Raw genomic sequence first — 15,905 nt, forward strand, 5'->3', positions numbered from 1 at the left:
AGATGAGAACTATGATATTGAACTGGAGCAGACAGCACCCTGCACTTCACACATGATGATAAAGGAATACCAAATACACTTGAACATGCCCCCAAATGCATGCAGAATGAAGGTTCCAAAGATCTAACATAAAGTCTTGACTACTTAATTAGCATCATCCCTGTGGTCAAAAACAATTCCTTTTTTCATGAGCGTACCTTATGTCCATGTAAAATTCACCTTTCAGTATCCAGATTGGCATGCCTTGCAATCATGTGTCAAAGATTATGCAAATAGCATATTCAATAGGCTCTTTGCCTCTGTAAAGGCCTTGGATAAACCTTTAGGGTCCTGGGGTGGACTAGCATTTTCATATTACAGTATTGGCTAGAGTAACTCATGTAACGTCTGTCTGCAATGAGCCAGATGCGAGAAGATGAGTTGGACCTTTAAAAACACGAGTCTTGCATAGCATGAATTTTCTCCTGTGATACCTGGCATCATTGCCTATGGAAATTTTACATAGAGCAGCCTATCTTAAGCATCCCCGGTGTCCCTGAAGTATTTATTTCCAGAGCAATGACCAGCCGTAGTGATCAAACATCAACTGTAACCAAGACAATCCTTAGGCTCTGATATTTAGCATGAAAGCAAGCACATATGTGCCCAGTGCATAACTTAACATAGCAGATGCCCCTAGAACGAGTTTAAGTGAAAGGCCTGGGGGATTTTACCCCATTCACCAAAGGATGTAGATTCCTGGGTTCCCAGCCATGCCTACATGGGTGTGGGTGCCTTTCTATCTCCTTGATAGAAAGGAGATTGGGTGAGGAGGGATGGTATATGTGTAGTTTCCAAAACCAGCACCTCCATTTGGGGGTGTGATATAACCTTCTGGCTCCCCACCTCTATGAAAGTCACTAATATAGACCCTGTGCATGTATAATTGAGTTCATATTTACATGGAACCATATCTCTGCCTTCTGGCAGCTTTTCTTCTCTTAAATCCTATTATTATTTTTGACCCATCTTTTATTTACTAGATTCCTCTTTCAATGCACCCCTTTATTTATGACCATGGACTCAGTCGACTATCACAGCAGGAGGATTTATATATGACACCCCAACAGTGATCAGGGCTATTGCAAAATTCTGAAGTACCTGCAAAGACACTGAAGGAGTCGGTGATGTTACCTGTCATTTGTTGAAGTAACATGTTTATCACAACCTATTGAAGTTTCATAATGCAGGCATGGTATCTCTACTGACTCAAAATCCTTGTTTAACTAGAGCAAGTGGCGTTTCTTAACTGAGATCAGGCTGTTTATTGCATGGGGACATGACCTTTTAGAAAATCAGCCTAGCGAGAGAAAGGCAGAGACCACAATTCCCGTCGCCTTGAAACACGGTCTACTCGTGACCTGGTGGCTAACACAAAACAGAAGCTGCCCCTGGGTTCTCATCACCTTGTGTCCCTGTTTATAAGCCATTTATTTCACGGACAGAGCTGGAATGGGAACCTCCTTTAAGATAGTGTGACCTGTGGCTCCGGGGGCTTGGCTCTGATGGTTTCCCGGGGTGAAAGGTAAGCCCACACTGCCATCGTCTCCAGAGCTGCTGTCTCTCCAGCTCCAAAAGCTCTTACACTGTCCCTGGCCAGCAGCGGATTCAATCCTTTATTCTGTCAGGTTTTATAAAATAGTCTCAACAAGTTTCTATGTCCGTGATAGATAGATAGATAGATAGATAGATAGATAGATAGACAGACAGATTTTAATCACCATTTATTGAAATGAGCATCAATAGACTCCTGCAATAAAAAAGTATCATTTCTATGTGAGAGAAGCTGCAGGTATGTATTTTAAGTGCTCAAAACTCAGTTAAGCTATTTCTCCGCATAGGAGCTGGAACTCAAATTGCTTTACTGACACAGGCGTGTTTTCTCTATCATTGTCATCCTTCTCATCCTCCTCATCACACATAACACTCAGGCACTGTCCTTAGGACCTCCCACTGGAGTTCTGAGTCTACTGTTTCCCATCCTCCGGACCAAGGAGTGGGGAGGGAAGAAAGTCACAGGTCACGGCCAAGGCCACAAAGGCCAGAGTAATGGCGATAAAGTCTCGCTTCCCACACTCCTTTTCCGCTAACTCTGGATTCCGAAATGTGTTAGGGGCAAGAATTCCCAGTGAAAATGTCTCTTTGTGCTGGTTTTCACACTGTGGTGAGAAAAACTTTTCCTGGGACTTGGAGACATTTTTCTCACTGAAATGAAAATTGTAAATGTTGCTTCAGCTATTGCCCTGGGGGGATTCTGGGTGGTGGCCTCAGAAGTCATATTTCCGTATCCATCCGTCTGTCAGTTTTAGCCACTGACTCCTGACCTTGAATCAGACAAAGCCCCACAATGACAGAGAAAACAGAGCAGGCGGGAAGTCGTGTGGGAAAGGGGCCCGGCCTCACCCCCCACACGAAGTCCGGAGGAGCAGCGGGGAGCTGATGTTCACCCTCTCAGCATCATGGACTCATAATCATCTGTGTTTGGTCGTAAACATTTCTCCAAAAAAGAGTTCAACTGAAAACTGTTATTAAAAGCAATAGAAACTTTCCATTTATACCTGCTGTAAATGGACCTTTTTATTAAGATGCATGCCCACTGGAACTATTTCATTCATCTGTCTATCCATTTCGTAAATGCCGAGTGACATTCCCCTATAGACCGGGCACTGTGCTAAACAGTAGGCACACCACGTTGAACAAGACACTTCCCTGACATGAAAAAGCCCGAAGTCCTTTCAGGAAATGCACAAGGAGAGAGGCAATTCATTTTGTGCTTGACAAGACCCATGTTTGGCTTCTGCAAATACACAGCAACATCCCACTTCCGACACAAAATACAGTCAGTGTTCGCGATGGTCAAGTTTGCGTCGGTGAAAGTGCCTTCCCGTGTACAGGTGCCATACAGATGCGAGTTTAATTATTATTCTCAGACCGCCTCACATTAGCTGTGAAAAACCCAGCATGGGAACATTTGACCCATGTCATTCACACATAGTGAATGTTATTAAATAGTCAAAAATCACCATGTTTTTAAAGTAGAGCTAAGATTCTTTGTGACCCCCAGTGTCTTTACCGAGCTCTCAGAAGCCACTGCCTCAAGGTACATGCGAGTCAGAAGAAACCAGATGCATGTGGATTCTTAATCCAGACTTAATCTAGTACTCTAAGGCCTCATGGCCCCCAGGAAAAACGCTGTGTCTCTTCAAAGCGAAGGAACTATAAAGGTTAGCACACTCAGTTATCCGCAAGGAATAGAATCCTTTCTTCCCTGTTTCAAACCAGACAGACAAATTGATAGAGGCTAAGACCTACGTGCTCCCGTGACATAAAATGAAGGCCCGGTTACTTTACTATTTTCAACCCTATAAGGTCTATCTCTGCAAAAATGTAGCAGACATAAGAAGAGAGTAAATTGAATGATGAAACTGCGTGCAGCTAGGTTGCATCAGGCCCCTCCTCACGATAATAACGTAACGCTAATTTTAAAATAACAGAAGTCGGGCACATACCACATGCACTTTCTGTGATAACAATACAGGTATTGACGCTCTTTATCGACGATGACTCGGGGTTGCATGGCCACCCATCTGGTACCTTTATTGGCTAGCTTCAAAGACTTGAGAAGACCTTGTTAAAAATGGCACTGCTCTTTGAAAAAAAAAAAATGCCAGGTATTATTCCAGACTCTGTGTGCTATCCCAGGCTGCCACATGAGGGCATCCTTCCCCCAAAATAGATGCAGCAGGTAATTCCACTGATTTCCACAAACAAAGAAAATTTGTGTACGCTCCCCCATGAGGTGCTTTGGCCTGGCTAGCTTTGGCCCGTCTTTCCACTGACGACGGATTCTAGCAGGATATTTTGTTTTCTTCACTTGATTTTCCTCCAATTTTGATGATATGGGGGTGCTAGTTTGGGGTTTGGGTGGCAACCAGAAGACTGGCCATGGTGCCCAAGTAAATGGCGCCTGTCTTACTTGTGATGTGCACTTGGAGGTTTCTCATGAAACTGGCGGTTCGTTATGTGTCTCCCGTAGGGTTTTTTCGAGGAAGAAGAAGGGAAAGAGTATATTTATAAAGAGCCGAAGCTGACCGGTCTGTCCGAGATTTCGCAGAGGCTGCTCAAGCTGTACGCGGACAAGTTCGGAGCAGACAACGTGAAGATAATCCAGGACTCCAACAAGGTAGAGGAAAGGCAGTATTTGTGCAAATGTGTACACCTGAGTGAATGTTAATTTTTTTTTTAATTTTCTCACTGCATTTACTAAAATTTTAAGTTTGGGCCTGACTACACAAAGTAAACTACCTCAAGTATTTTGGGCGTTTCTGCCTGTTTGTTTACTGGGTGGTTGATTGGTGATTATTTTTGACAAAAACGCCAAAGATGTTTATTTAAGTAACTTCTAAATTCCCTACTTTTCCCCGTAGATTATTTGCACTTGTGTGGCAACCAAAGAGTTAAAGTGATTGGAACCAGTGGTAGACTTGGAGGAAAAGCAAAAATGTATTTCTTTTGTCATGGAGGTCTTCCGGGTCATACCAATTTTGACGGTATTCTCTGTGATAGTAGCAGATTTGCTGGGTACATTGTATTACCCAGTGAATATCTAATTAACCTCCTCACAGCTCCAGAAAGTAAATGCTTATAGTATCTGATTAGATTATTCAGAGTCTCCTAATAAGCTTTCATTCCTTGAGCCAGTGCCTATCCAGCACCCACTGCCTGCCATCCCCAGGACTAGGAGCTGGGGCACACACTCTCCCCAAGCTCCCAGCTCACTTGGGGCTAAGAAGAGAAAGGTGTGTGCAAACAGCTCATTAAATAGAGTGCGATGAAGCGCCACAGGAGACATGGTGCAAGTCAACCAGGGAAGCTGGGGCCAGGGGTTTCCTGACCAGCTCATTCTGGGCTGGGCAGTGTTTCCCAGGGGAGGTGATGTTTGAGCTGGAAATTGCCCCGTGATAAGGTGTTTGCTGGAAGCAAAGGGCATTCTGAACAGCCCAGCACATGGAATAACAGGGGAGGAATGTAAAGGGGAGATATGTTTACAGAATGGCCAGTCTTCCAAACACAGGTTGGATAGAAGAGTATTTCAGTAGGTGGGACTGGGTCACAAAATATAGATGTTTTGTTCCCCTGTCCTCTTTTAACAGGGCTGGTGTTTAGGGGAGTCTGGGCATGAGATTGCTTACTCTGGGTCAAAGTCACAAATGTGTTCGTCCTTCTCATCCTTATCTAGAAAGGTACAATTCGCTTCCTCATAAAGGGGGGTGGAGCCCCAGCAATGGTCTTGGTGGCTCTCCTAACGAGAAAGTGTAGACAGATTAGATAGAACATGGGATGAGAAAAATGCCAGGTTTGGAGTCAGAACAACTGGAGTCTTCCAGTTACGAAGTAGTGGATGAGAAAATAGATGGAAAAATGGAACAAGTTCAAAAATTCCTCAAGGGATCATTAGAAAAGAGACCGAGAACCAACTCTTTCAGCCTCGAAGGAAAGAGTCAGTCTCTGGCTTTCTTTGAGACCCTCAGCCTGCCTGCCTTAGTGTTTGTCAAGCCTCATCACCAAAGCAGAGGTAGTGAAGAAATTATACAGAATGACTTATTGCAGATAAGAGAAGGAGTTAGAGAAATGGAAAATAAAAATGTTCGCAATCATGTGGCAGGATAAGTTAATCTTCTAAACAAACCAGGAACCTCCTTCCACATTACAAGCCCAGAACAATGGCCCCAGTCTAGGTACATGGCCGAAAAGTAGAGGAACAAAGAAGTACGTTTCTGCTCTCAAAGAAGCTTATAGTCCAAAGGTGAGGACGTGCGCCACAGAAAAACAAGAAAATAAAGGATTAAATAATAGGCCACAGGCAGGTACTCATGTTTCAAAGGGCCTCAGCTGCTGGCGAGCTGGCCCCAGTCTTCCCTCCACCACTGTCTGGCGATCTGACCAGAGTCCAGGCAGTCACTTTTTCTGCAATAACGTGATTGCCCATTTGTCCCCAAGGGCACAGAGACAGCACCCCAAGGTGCTGGCTGAGGGGGCTCAGAGCCTCCTGCTTCTCCTCCAGGAGTCCCTTAGGGCTCACCCCTCTTTCACCATCATGTGTTCACGCAGGTAAACCCCAAGGATTTGGACCCCAAATATGCCTACATCCAGGTGACCTATGTCACGCCATTCTTCGAGGAAAAGGAAATAGAGGAGCGGAGGACGGATTTTGAAATGCATCACAACATCCACCGCTTTGTGTTCGAGACGCCCTTCACGCTGTCGGGCAAGAAGCACGGCGGCGTGGAGGAGCAGTGCAAGCGGAGGACCGTCCTGACAAGTAGGTGCCGGCCTGCCCAGCAGCCGCAAGCTGCACGTCCCACACAGGCCCCTGCCGTGGGCTCCACGAGCTAAAATCGGCACAGTTTGGTCTTGCAGACAAGCCCCCCGAATGTGCCAACAGGGAAATGTTTGCCCGGAAGAGCAGATTTCCCCCTTCTCTAGAATCTGTCCAGAGAAGTCAACCAGAAGAGAAGTTGTCGGCAGAGTTCCTTTACACGGAGTTACTTGACTCCTCCCCTTAGATCGAGCAGTCGTGAAGGTCATGGCATCGGTGTCTCGGGAAGGGCGTTCTCAACTTCCCTCTCCTGTCCCCCTGAATCTGCCCTCAGCTATTTCAGGATGAGCAGCTCTCAGGGTGGCGTGCTTTGGGGCAAGATCTTCAATCACTCTGGGACTTCGGTCCCTCATCTGTAAAATGGATGCAAAGGATGGTCCACATCCCTTCTGGTGCCATCTAAGTCTATCCTGTGAGCTAGTCTCCTTCCATGTAGGCAACAAACATTTAGGAGTGCCTGCTAGGGGTCAGGCACTGTTCTGGCAACTCAAATAGGGGTCAGGGACACAGTTCTTGCCCTTGAGGTGCTCACAGAATGACAGGAGAAAGAGCCGGGTGAAACGAGGATTTTGGCTGAGCACAGCATGAGAAAGGAAATGGGAGCAGAGGAGAGGGGCTCCCGAGGTGGACTGAGGGGGAAGGTGGGCAGAGGCATTCTGGACACACGATGCCTCAGCTGCCTGAGAGACGGCAGACCCGGATTATGTGGTAGGTAAATAACAGGGATGTCCAAACCAGGGCAATCATTCACCTTCAGGAAAGTCTTCCAGAACTTCTGTAAGTAAAAATATATATTTATAAACCAAAGCTATTATAACATGTGCTATCCTGCATATATTTAAGCATTCTTTATTGTGGTTTAGTGTGGTGTTTATTTGAATTACAAGCTGTGGCGGGAGCTATAATCTTTTCAGTGTGGAGCGACTCTAAATCAAGGTCTTACTCCAGCCCTGAGAACAAGGACGTGGCCAGCGAGGTGTGGGAGAGGATGGCGGGCGAAAGAGGCTGGGGCAGAAGCCGAGAGGAGTGAGGGCACGTGCCCACAGGACACGAGATCACTCACACACACAGAACCAAGCAGGGCGGGACGTGCCGTGTGCAGAGGAAACAGGCAGGGGAGCCTGGCCCCGGCACGCACCCTCAGCGGTCCCATGCCCTCCTTTTGCCCTTCTGCAGCCAGCCACATGTTTCCCTACGTGAAGAAGAGAATCCAAGTCGTAAGCCAGTCGAGCACGGAGCTGAACCCCATTGAAGTGGCGATAGACGAGATGTCCAAGAAGGTCTCCGAGCTGAACCAGCTCTGCACCATGGAAGAGGTGGACATGATCCGGCTGCAGCTCAAGCTCCAAGGCAGCGTCAGCGTGAAGGTGAGGAGGCACCGCCCAGGGCCCAGACGTGTGTGACCCACGGGCCCTGGTGTAATTGACATTTTTTTTTACAAAAGTTACATGAGATATGTTTCGGTTCCTGGTACCATCCAACACCTTCATTTGAGTCTTTCAAATTGTGTTTCATTGCAAATGCCCATGGAGGGTGCCAAACACCTGGAGATAAGCCTTTCTTAAGTTTAGTTGAAATAAAATGTCTTCTTCCTCACCTTCCTTTCCCATCTCCTCTGGATAAAGTATGTTTTATATTCTAAATTTTTTTTAAGATTTTATTTATTTATTTTTAGAGAGGGAAGGGAGGGAGAAAGAGAGAGAGAGAGAAACATCAATGTGCGGTTGCTGGGGGCCATGGCCTGCAACCCAGGCATGTGCCCTGACTGGGAATCGAACCTTCGACACTTTGGTTCGCAGCCCACGCTCAATCCACTGAGCTATGCCAGCCAGGGCTTATATTCTAAATTCTAATATGTCTCTCTTGTAAATATCTGTCACTAAGAGCCTTACACAACTTTCCAAAAGCAAATATGTTTGGAATGTATATTTGTTCATAAAATGCACATCAATATTTATCGCACTGTCAAGGCCCCGATAGGAAGCAGATGGCCTGCTCACAGTGGGTGGTTAAAGAAAACACAATAAATAGACTATCTGCGAAATACAAGCAGTAGTTAGGAAAACCGACAGGGGTGGGCGTAGGGGCTAGCAAGATGGGGGCCGCCACCCCTTCCTAGACCTGAAAGCTGAGGAGAAAGAATCATTGAAGGCACTGAGAGAGCAGACTGAGCCTGGTGATGATGGACAGACAGACAGACAGACAGGCACAGTCCCTGCAAGGAGGACGCCCTGGGGCTTCCTTAACACCCCACCCAGTCTGAGACCAGGGTGTGGCAGGCGAGGCTCTCACCATGGGCAGAAAATTTAAGGTGGAAGGCGGGGACACATCCAAAAAACTCAGGAACCATGATAAAATACTATTGTAATGCACTATTTTTAAAAATTAAAAATATTGTCAAGAATTCATGATGGACAAAATATTAACATTTTAAAAACAAGAGCAGGCCAGTCACGGTATCACCTGGAGCTGTACTGGAGCCAGAGGCAGAAGGAAAAATCAGTAATGTTGAGCCTGATACCGACCTGGCTGTCCTCTTCCCTGCCAACCTCTTGTCTGAGTTTCCCATGGCTAACTCAGTAATAATAATAATAATAATAATAATAATAACAACAACAACAACAATAATAATCCATTTTCAAAAGCCAGAAGCAAAGGAACCATTGCCTCCGAAAGGGACAGCTTCCCTCAGCACACAGCTGAGTGGAGGCAGCGCCTGGAGGTCACAGGCAGCTGACAATGGCTCAGGCCCAGCCCGGGCTCCCTGCTCCTGGCCCTTACTCCTCCCCAGCTCCACTGTCACATTAGAAGACCACAAGCACTAAGGAATACGGATGCCGTCACTAGTGTGAGCCTCCTCTCAGGTGTGAGCATAAACAGGGCCTGGCACTGAGCATTCACACACAAGTCCGATAAGTGCCACCCTGGGCCAGAACCTAAGCCAGCCCGTCAGGCGGAAGACAGCGAGGCAGCGATGCCCTGCGTGGAGCGTACGCTGCTGCCACCAGGGGATGTCTTTTATTAGCAACTGCGTGTTTATTTTAATGCTAATAGAAAAAATACCCGCACTTCAAACACTGGGCTTCACAGGTGTTTGCCTTACATTGATTTGTTTAAATAAACAAAGGGAATCTAGTTTTCAAAGCCAGTATGAAAATAACAGTTCCAGTGGGTAGACGGGGGATAAATGGTGATGGGAGGACACTTGGGGTGGTGAACACACAATACAATACACAGATGATGCATTATACAGCTGTACCCCTGAAACCCATGTAATTTTATTAACCAATGTCACCCCGATATGTTCGATAAAAGAGGAAAACTGTTCAAGCTGTATTTGGATAAGGCAAAGACGGGAAGTGGTGGGCGAGGGACTGAAGGTGGGGAAGATAGTCGTGAAGTGTGGGGGGCACTCAGATGTGCCCTGCAGCGACTGATGGACCCAGTGGAGGACAGCCGATGAGACAGATTAGCGGACTTCATGACGGTGTGGGAGAACTGGCATCCCACATGATTGGGACACAAGTGGCTACTCCTTCTGGCCACAGAGAGGGCTCCTCGGTGGAGGAAGTGGGGTCATCCTCAGCAAATTCTCTTTCCCCAATAGGTTAACGCTGGGCCCATGGCCTATGCACGGGCTTTTCTTGAAGAAACCAATGCAAAGAAATACCCTGACAACCAAGTAAAGCTTCTGAAGGAGATCTTCAGGTAAGCGTTTCTTTGTGGGCGTGTTCTTCCTCGGGCTCCTTCAAACGGGGAGTCGCAAGTTCCCCAGGAAGCCACCCACCTGACCAACCTCTTTCTGTGGCTGGTTGTTCATTCGCTTTTGTTGTCACAAAAGGCAATTTGCAGACGCGTGTGGGCAGGCCCTCGACGTGAATGAGCGCCTCATCAAGGAAGACCAGCTGGAATACCAGGAGGAACTGAGGTCCCATTATAAGGACATGCTCAGCGAACTCTCCGCAATCATGAATGAGCAGGTGAGGCCCGCCTTGGGGTGGCTGCAGCTGTCCCTGCATAGAAAGTGCCCTGCATAGAAAGCTGTCCCTGCATAGAAAGTGTCCTCCTCAGTGCCAGGAGGACCGGGAAGAGCCTCTTTCCTTGCTGCTGAAATCACCACACCTTATGTGAACATCGTGTTGCTGACTTGTCCTGTCCCCTGTGCGCAACACCCCCTGCCTCAAAGCAAAGATCAGGGAAGAGAAAAGGCTGGAGGAAAATAGATGAGGACCCAGATACTTTCCACAGTTCTCAGAGGTGTTTTTCCAGACCGTATGAGCTGTTGGTTTGCTAGGACATGTGGGCCCCATTAGACACCAAGAAACACTGGGTAACACTCCCTTCACCCCTGATTTAGGACCTCACACTCCCTCCCCAGGCTGTGAGGTGCAGTTACATAGTTCTTCCACTAGGGGTCTCTGCACCACACTCAGGAAGAACATCAGAACCAAGGAAGACATGTATTTTGAAGGTCAAGGTTGCCTCTACAAGGTTGGGCCTCCTAAAAACGTGCAGAATTGGGATAAAACTCAGTCTCCCACCCTACAAACAAGTCATTCATGACTTCTGGCATGTGCCCAGCCTGTTCTATAAGGCTGTGCACAAAATGTGGGCATTCAGTAATCATAGTACTTTTGGAAGTGCTGAAAATCAAGTGGATGAAAGGCAAACGTTGCTTGTTGGCCTTCCCAGTGCCCATAGGCCCTCCCTTCCCTTGACATATCGTCACCCGTGGTCCCTTCCAGGAGTTAGATGTATGTGTTCTTTACAAAATAATTAAGGGGGGGGGGACTTACCTACAAATAGTGCCTCATGCATAGTTGTCCCTCATTAAACATTAGTCCCCTTCCTTTCCTTAAGTGGGCTAACGCTATCCAAACTACTCAAGAAACATGAAATGTTTCCTATGAATTTTTTATTCTAATCCCTTTTTTCCATACATGCTTCTTTTTTCTCCTTTTCCATCTCTTTCTACCCACACTGTAAACCCTCCGTCAAAGCTGGAGAAAGAAATGGCTAATTGACAACTGTTAGGAAGAATTAATCTCTATGGGTAGGATTCCTAGAAGAGGAGTGTTGGTTTGGGATTAGTAAGAAGCTGATGGGAATCCAATGCTCAGGAGAGGTGCCTTGGGGAACTCATAAATCTGAGCATGAAGCAGGAAGAACAAACAGTGGATCTGAAAGTTGGAAAAGGTAGTGAAGAAATGCTTGTTTCCAACTGTAAATTGCATCTGACCTTCACACTTTGGGCAAAAATGCTTTTCTCTTTTTTTTCCTGGCAGCTCTGTTGCAGCCCGTGCTTGTACAACTTCTGTTCCTCTGTGTCTAGTATTTCCCTCAGTACCATGAGCAAAAGTGGTATGTTTCTCTTTCCTTATGTCTACTCTGTCTTTTGTGGCCTTCTGATCTGCCTATCTCTTCTTGTCATTGTCCCCAGACACCTCCAAGTGGCTAGTGTTCTCTAAGTTTTTATTTGAATTAAAACAGCTTTATTTCCACTTCAAGGTAGGTCAAAATGATGGGAAAGCCTACTGATTCAAGTTAAATTTAACCACTCAGCTTTTTAAGAGAAAATTCATACTTTATCAATTTTTAAAAATATTTGACCTCATTTGCATCCAAAACGAAAACTCACTATACTGCAAAGTGCTAAAACAAAAAGAGAAAGACAAGGACCTGGTGATTAATGGGAGAAAAAGATAATTGATTTTCCAGAAAACCTTTCTAAGAGAAGTAAAATTTGACTCTGTACTTTCTGCAAACTGATGCAGAGAAAAGAAACTGATGGACTGAACAGGTCTTGCTACTCAGTTATCAAAACAGAACTGTCGGCAGGAATGATAAAGTTTCTCTTTGTCCTAAGCTTTTATGGGAATTTGTCCATAGGTCTTTGCCTATGGCACAATCACCACAACATACATGATATCTCCAAAAAAAGGTGTTCCGTAAAAAATGATTTACTCCATTATATGGCTATTTAATATTTCCATCTTCATTAAAATGAGGACAAAATATTAACTGTAGATGAGGTCCTGGAGGAGGGAGTATTTAATTGACAATTATCAATCATAAGTATAAATTATCCATAGCAAAACTATGCTATTTACAGCGAAATAAGCTATGTTCATGATGACCACGTGCTTTGAGTTAGTCATAATGAACAACTTCCTGAAATCAGAAACAACTAATGAAAGATAAGGGTTGGTTAAGTCCGTAGTATTAAAAATGGATATTTATTTTACTTTGTGCTTATAACAAAAAAATGATGGTTTTCTCAATTTGTTTTCAATGAAAATGCATTGGACCAGAAAGTATGAGTTTGAAAAACTCTACGGAACTGGAAGGGCTGGCAAGTCTTCACATAACCCTGTAGCGCAGGAATGAACCATAACCTGTAATGTGTGGGTACCTTCATGTACCTCTGTATTCATGCAGACACTCTGGAAACAGGTACATACATAACAATTACAGTGAAGAGAGAAATTCTATCACTGAACTTTAAAAATAGAAGCGTAGTTAGAATGGAGAGATAGACATAGAAATACAAAAGGAGAAATAGAATTAATTATGCCATTCATTCCCAGAGTGTCAGCAAAGTGTTAGCTGAAGGTCAGTCTGGGGTCGTTGACTCAGGGAACGAGCATTCAGTCTCAGGGATGAGACGGGACAGGAGGAAGTGGATGCAAAATGGACATCTTGAGGGGAAGTGGTTTGAGTGATGAAACGGATAGGCAGGCAATAATTGCCTTTATAGGCAGCCAAAATGCCACACTATTCTACAAATATCCAAAAAGCATAAAGCCCTCTTTGATGGAAGCCAAAGGAACACATATAAGTATTGGAATGAAACATGAATATAAGATACTCATCGGGAGTTTATTTCAGCATTTGGAAAGACAAAGGCATAGTGAAGTCAACCATGCATGGTAATGGGCATCAAACAAAATATACAGAGAAAGGAACAGATCTATTCTGTTATGGAGCCCAGCAGGAGAGATGCAAAGGCATATTGCTCTTAGGGTTTTACATGCTCTTTGGAAACAGTATTTGCCAAATTATTTCAGCAGAACTTGTGACATTGATAATGAGCATGAGCTGGTCATAGAAGACGCTGGTGCTCAGTGGGGATAGTAGTGGCGCTTCTGTCTTGGAAGAGCAGAGCTAAAACGTAACAATGTGTGGAGTTAGTGGGAAAATCTCCATAGCTAGGAATTTAAAATATCCATTGTCCCTTCTGTACAGACATACATTTTAGAGCTGCCTGGGTTTATTGTTGTTTATTGTGTTTACATATCATTAGAACAGATCTAACAGGAAAGTATTATATAAGCATATTAACATAATTTTCAAAAGTATATATTTTCTCATATTTCCATTCATGCAGACATTTAAATGAGATTTCAGTTGTCTCCCCTTTTTGGTAGTTGTTGACTATGTAAATTATACACCTTCAGAATAAAATAAAATTCTGGAATTACTCAGCTGTATTCATAAGGTTTATTCAAACATTTATAAATTCATATCCAATAGTTGAAGAGTATTGTCACAATACTTTAAATCTTGCCAAAATGGCTATGACACGGGCTTGGAAAGTCTTTAGATCTCCTTCGAGAAGTACATTTTCAAAATCTGCAGATTTCCTGTGAGAAATTTTTTTAGAAATTGCTTTTCTGGGTTTTCACTTTGTGTTTGGAGATATTAACATGAACCTCTCCATTGCATTCTTTTGTCCTGTTGTGCTTTGTCCTGCCTGAAGATTCCGTGCCGGGACGAGCCGTCAAAGCGAGGGGTGGAGCGAACGTGCTCTCGAATCCTTAGCAAGGGGACCCTGGCTCTGCCCACCGTCTCCGTCTCGCCCAGCGCGGAAGTCTGAGCGGAGGCCCGCGGCGTCGGACACACCTCTTAAGAGAACTTTCTGAACGTGCAGCTAATCTCGGGGAAGAGAAGCCACATTTAATTTATTTGAAGTTTTTAATGTTAATATTTTTTTTTACCTCGCTAGCTTGAGAATTTCGCCAGTCTCTGAATTTGCACATTTCTGAAGATTTTTTTTTCTTTGAGCAGTGTTAAACAAGCATTCAAGCCAAGCTGAATGAATATTCGCCATGAAATTTCAATGAACATGCAGCTCAAAAGCAAACCTCGGTTTGCTGTCGGTTACAATACGTTCAACTCCAAGTCCTCGTACACATATTTTAAAGGTCAAAATGAATGTTTTTGTAACATTTAAGCGTATTTCAAATGTAAATAGAAGATTGTAAAATATATGGTTTTTACCAAATTTAAAAAAAAAACTTTTCAGTTGATACTTAGGACAGGCTAAAATTATATGAATAACATTTCAGATATCGTACTATTAAAATATTTGTGTATGTGTACAAAAGTGTTGATAAATACTAATCTTTAAAGTTTGTGAAGTTCTTTTATTTGTAATATATGTGCTCTTAAAGGCAATGGGTTGTGAAATTACAGAAGTATTTTGTTGTTAATAGAAATAAAAACTACAATTACTTTGCATTCCGTTCCCTCTCGAAGCATGGGTGAGTTGCTGCTGCAAGTGGTTTGCTGGGCTGGGCATTGTTGAATGCAGTCCCACACTCACTACTTATGCCGCCACTCCAAGAGGTCAGGGAGAGAACTGGAACTTCGGCTGGGCAGTTCTTCCAAAGAGATCAATTAGACAAGCCAGGGGTTTCCAGACCAGGGAGATTAGTGGACTAATGTGGAGATGATATCATGAAGCAGAATGTCAAGGGCTGTTTGTAATTATTAAGGCTCTTCACAGATATGCCATCTCTACCTTCTGTAAACTCGTGGTAGGACTGCACTTTCCTGCCTCTTTCAAAGTTACATTCTACCACGTGACTTGCTTTAGCCACTGAAATGTGAGAAGAAAGGGGCCTGCGTCCCTTTCAGGCAGGTACTGAGGAGCGAGGAAGTGGCTCTGCCCAGTCTCTTCCCTGCTGTGACCATCCATGAAGCACACGGAGCTGGAGCCGCAGTGAGCAGGTGCACACAGTCACGCACATGCAGCGGTCCCTGCCGACTTTGTTGAACATGGAGCCTGAGTGAAAAACACATTGTATTGTGTTAAGGTGCCTGAGATTCAGGGCTTGCTTTTTCACTGCATCATTGGGAGCTTATCCGGGGTGATCTGTACTTTTCTCAAGACTGTGACTGATGTTCGGCCGGGTTTGGGAACCACGAACACAGTCCACCTCCCTGTCCCAGCCACCTGCCTCCACCACCCGCCCCGACCCCCCCAGCCAACACCAGCAAGCAAAGCTGCCTCCAGATGTGGAAGGTAAGCTCGGGAACATCTTTTTTGTTTCCACCCCAGCAGCCATTGCAAAGGCCCAGCCTCAAGTGGACACTTGGACACTTTAGCTGAGTCCATCTTTCTGCTCCCTAAGTTTAGAGGATAGCACCTGGAAGCCATTTAAATATTGTGTACACTGAAGTGATTAAAAGATACAATTTAGAC

At 44.8% G+C, this 15,905-nt stretch overlaps 1 protein-coding gene across 6 annotated transcripts in view; it reads left to right on the top strand.

The window, feature by feature from the left end:
- DOCK10 (dedicator of cytokinesis 10) overlaps positions 1–14,938 on the top strand; it is a 228,970-nt gene extending 214,032 nt beyond the window's left edge. For 3 of the 6 annotated variants that reach the window (XM_036022788.1, XM_036022785.1, XM_036022789.1), the window contains exons 51-56: positions 4,076–4,222; positions 6,151–6,361; positions 7,595–7,785; positions 10,026–10,126; positions 10,260–10,398; positions 14,178–14,938. In XM_036022788.1, coding sequence (XP_035878681.1) covers positions 4,076–4,222; positions 6,151–6,361; positions 7,595–7,785; positions 10,026–10,126; positions 10,260–10,398; positions 14,178–14,294 — 906 coding nt within the window. In that variant the 3' untranslated portion in view covers positions 14,295–14,938. Of the gene's footprint in view, positions 1–4,075; positions 4,223–6,150; positions 6,362–7,594; positions 7,786–10,025; positions 10,127–10,259; positions 10,399–11,703; positions 11,780–14,177 lie in introns of all 6 variants that reach the window. The other 3 variants (XM_036022786.1, XM_036022787.1, XM_028509596.2) reach the window with 2 other exon arrangements.
- Positions 14,939–15,905: the final 967 nt, after the last annotated feature.

The sequence above is a fragment of the Phyllostomus discolor genome, chromosome 4 (assembly GCF_004126475.2).
Source record: "Phyllostomus discolor isolate MPI-MPIP mPhyDis1 chromosome 4, mPhyDis1.pri.v3, whole genome shotgun sequence".
Lineage (NCBI taxonomy): Eukaryota > Metazoa > Chordata > Mammalia > Chiroptera > Phyllostomidae > Phyllostomus > Phyllostomus discolor.